Source organism: Alligator sinensis, unplaced genomic scaffold (assembly GCF_000455745.1).
Source record: "Alligator sinensis unplaced genomic scaffold, ASM45574v1 scaffold917_1, whole genome shotgun sequence".
Taxonomy (NCBI): Eukaryota; Metazoa; Chordata; order Crocodylia; family Alligatoridae; genus Alligator; species Alligator sinensis.
The window spans coordinates 2,117,251-2,120,188 of NW_005841988.1; the positions used below are offsets into that span (position 1 = coordinate 2,117,251).

General features: G+C 43.3%; 1 protein-coding gene across 1 annotated transcript in view; it reads left to right on the forward strand.

Annotated features, from left to right (window-relative positions):
* BNC2 (basonuclin 2) overlaps nt 1–2,938 on the forward strand; it is a 456,753-nt gene that overhangs the window by 431,459 nt on the left and 22,356 nt on the right. Inside the window, exon 6 of the mRNA XM_025201266.1 lies at nt 1–1,472. This exon is cut by the window's left edge and continues 9 nt beyond it. Within this exon, the coding sequence (XP_025057051.1) occupies nt 1–1,472 (1,472 nt within the window). The remainder of the gene's footprint in view (nt 1,473–2,938) is intronic.

Genomic DNA, 2,938 nt, shown 5'->3' on the forward strand with positions numbered 1-2,938 from the left:
AGGAATGCTCTGACCAGCATCACAAATGTTGAACCCAAAACTGAGCCAGCCTGTGCATCTCCTGTTCAGACATCTACACCTGTCAATGATTTGTCCAAAACAGAGCACACAAAAAGCTCATTCAGGATCCACAGAATGAGGAGAATGGGGTCAGCATCAAGAAAAGGGAGAGTGTTCTGCAATGCTTGTGGTAAAACTTTCTATGACAAAGGTACTCTCAAAATTCACTACAATGCAGTCCATCTTAAAATCAAACACCGGTGCACAATTGAAGGCTGCAACATGGTCTTTAGCTCTCTTAGAAGTCGCAATCGTCACAGCGCTAACCCAAACCCACGTCTTCACATGCCTATGCTAAGGAACAACCGAGACAAAGATCTGATCCGTGCTACATCAGGAGCTGCCACCCCCGTTATAGCAAGTACAAAATCCAACCTAACTTTAACAAGCCCTGGTCGGCCTCCAATGGGCTTTACCACTCCCCCTCTAGACCCTGTACTACAGAACCCTCTTCCTAGCCAGTTGGTGTTTCCAGCTTTAAAGACTGTCCAGCCTGTTCCCCCTTTTTACAGAAATCTACTTACTCCTGGAGAGATGGTGAGCCCTCCAACCTCACTACCTACCAGTCCTATAATACCAGCCACTAGTGCATTGGACCAACATCCCCCTCCAGAGTCGTCAACACCTACAGTGGTCATGCCCACCCCTGAGCTTAATGCTGACCTTGCCCCCAAGAAGAAACCAAGGAAGTCAAGCATGCCAGTGAAAATAGAAAAGGAAGTTATTGACACAGCTGATGAGTTTGATGAAGATGAAGAGACTAATGACAACAGCACAATGGGTAATGATATTGGTCATGACAATCATTGCCATTCTCAGGAGGAAATGAGCCCAGGTTTGTCTGTGAAAGATTTTTCTAAAAGTGATAGAAGCAGGTGCATTTCCAGGACAGAGATAAGAAGGGCAGACAGCATGACATCAGAAGACCAGGAGCATGAAAGAGACTATGAAAATGAGTCAGAATCTTCAGAGCCAAAATTGTGTGAGGAATCCATGGAAGGTGATGATCGCATCCATGAAGTGCATGAAAGATCTATGATTAACAGGCTAGATGAAAATCACAATGAATCTTCTAACCAGGATGTAATTAAGGTGAAGGAAGAGTTTACAGACCCTACATATGATATGTTTTACATGAGCCAATATGGGCTGTATAATGGAGGCAGCGCGAGTATGGCTGCTCTTCATGAAAGTTTCACTTCAACATTCAGCTACAACAGCCCTCAGAAGTTCTCCCCAGAAGGTGAGCTGTGCTCAAGCCCTGATCCCAAGATCTGCTATGTGTGCAAGAAGAGTTTCAAGAGTTCCTACAGTGTGAAGCTGCACTACAGGAACGTTCATTTAAAAGAGATGCATGTCTGCACAGTGGCTGGCTGTAATGCTGCCTTTCCATCACGGAGAAGCAGAGACAGGTCAGTAAATATTAATTGACTTTCTACATTACTAAGTATGTTGAATTGTGTAAGAAAATCCAGTTTAAGGTATATGAAGAAATAGAGAGAGAAACACACATGATAACGACAAGTGACAATCATGATCCCTTGGCATTGAGGGAGAATTATCTCTTTAGGCTTTCACTGTTGCCTGGTGTTCCAAATTGTATATACTGTGCTATCATCTTATATGACTGAATAGATAATAAATGTCATCATTTTTCTGTGTGTATGTGTATGCATGTGAATTGTACAAATGCTTATTACATTTATTTTCCTCTTACTGCGGCTTTTAAATCAGACAAAGCTTCTATTATGTATATAGTAAATTTTATACAGCAGAACTATCTTCATGCATATACATCAAAACATAGAAACAAATGGAATACAAGAATTCAAAGAACTCAAATCTTCATAGGCTTATGAAAAAATGAATAAGAATCAGTAATCATTCTGTCCTCAGATTCTTTCACACTGATACTTAGGACCTAATAAACTATTATAGGGAACAAAACAAATGTTAAAGGTAACAAAATGTTGCTCTCTTTCCATGGGAGAGCCATATACTTTTCTGTCTTATATATCCATGGAGTCCAGCTTTATTTTCTTCTCTGCACATAACCCCCCTCTCACTCTGATGGGAATTATGTACATAGAAATGAGAGGCCAGACCCTTACATATTTTAAAGATCAGCCAGAGTATGTTCTGCTGGGTCTTCAGATGACATCACACTGTAGTTATGCTGCATCAGTACAGAAACAGTTGGGCTTAAACAGAGCCAGCTGGGCCTCAACCTCTTAGGTTTTTGTTATAAAAGTTCTTTTTTATTCCTAGAGAAAATGCAATATAAATGGAATTTGTCAAGGTGGTAGGATAACACAGTTATTCCATACTTGTGAATACAAGCTCTCATGCATGATAATGAACACATTATTGAATAATTGACTATCTTGAATAGGTTGATGCTACGCCTGTGCGAAGCAGCTAGTTTTTGCTTCAGATTCGGATTTGGCCAATTTGGGGGACAGTGATTTGATTTGGTGATTTGAATCACCGTCCTGAATGGATCTGGCTGAATCTGAGCCCCTGCCCACTCTCCCAGCCCCAGCAATGGCTGACCTGCCCGCTCTAGCTCCCGGCACTTTGAAAAGAAAAGCCCCAACTCACCGGGTGCTGCTGGGTAGGGGAGCAATCCCCACTGCCCCACACTGCGTGCTCCCCCAGACCTCCACATGGCTGCCCTACCCGCCCCAGCTCTGGCCCTTTAAAAAAAAAACAAAAACCCCAAAACCCCAGATTCACCGGTTCCTGCCCAGCTGGGGTCGATCCCCACTGCCCTGCACCACATGAGGGGCTCTGTCATGAGCCCCCTGAGGCCACTGCAGGAGCTGGTGGGCCCAGGGTTTTTTTGTTAGTTTTTTTCTTAAAGGGCCAGAGCTGGGGT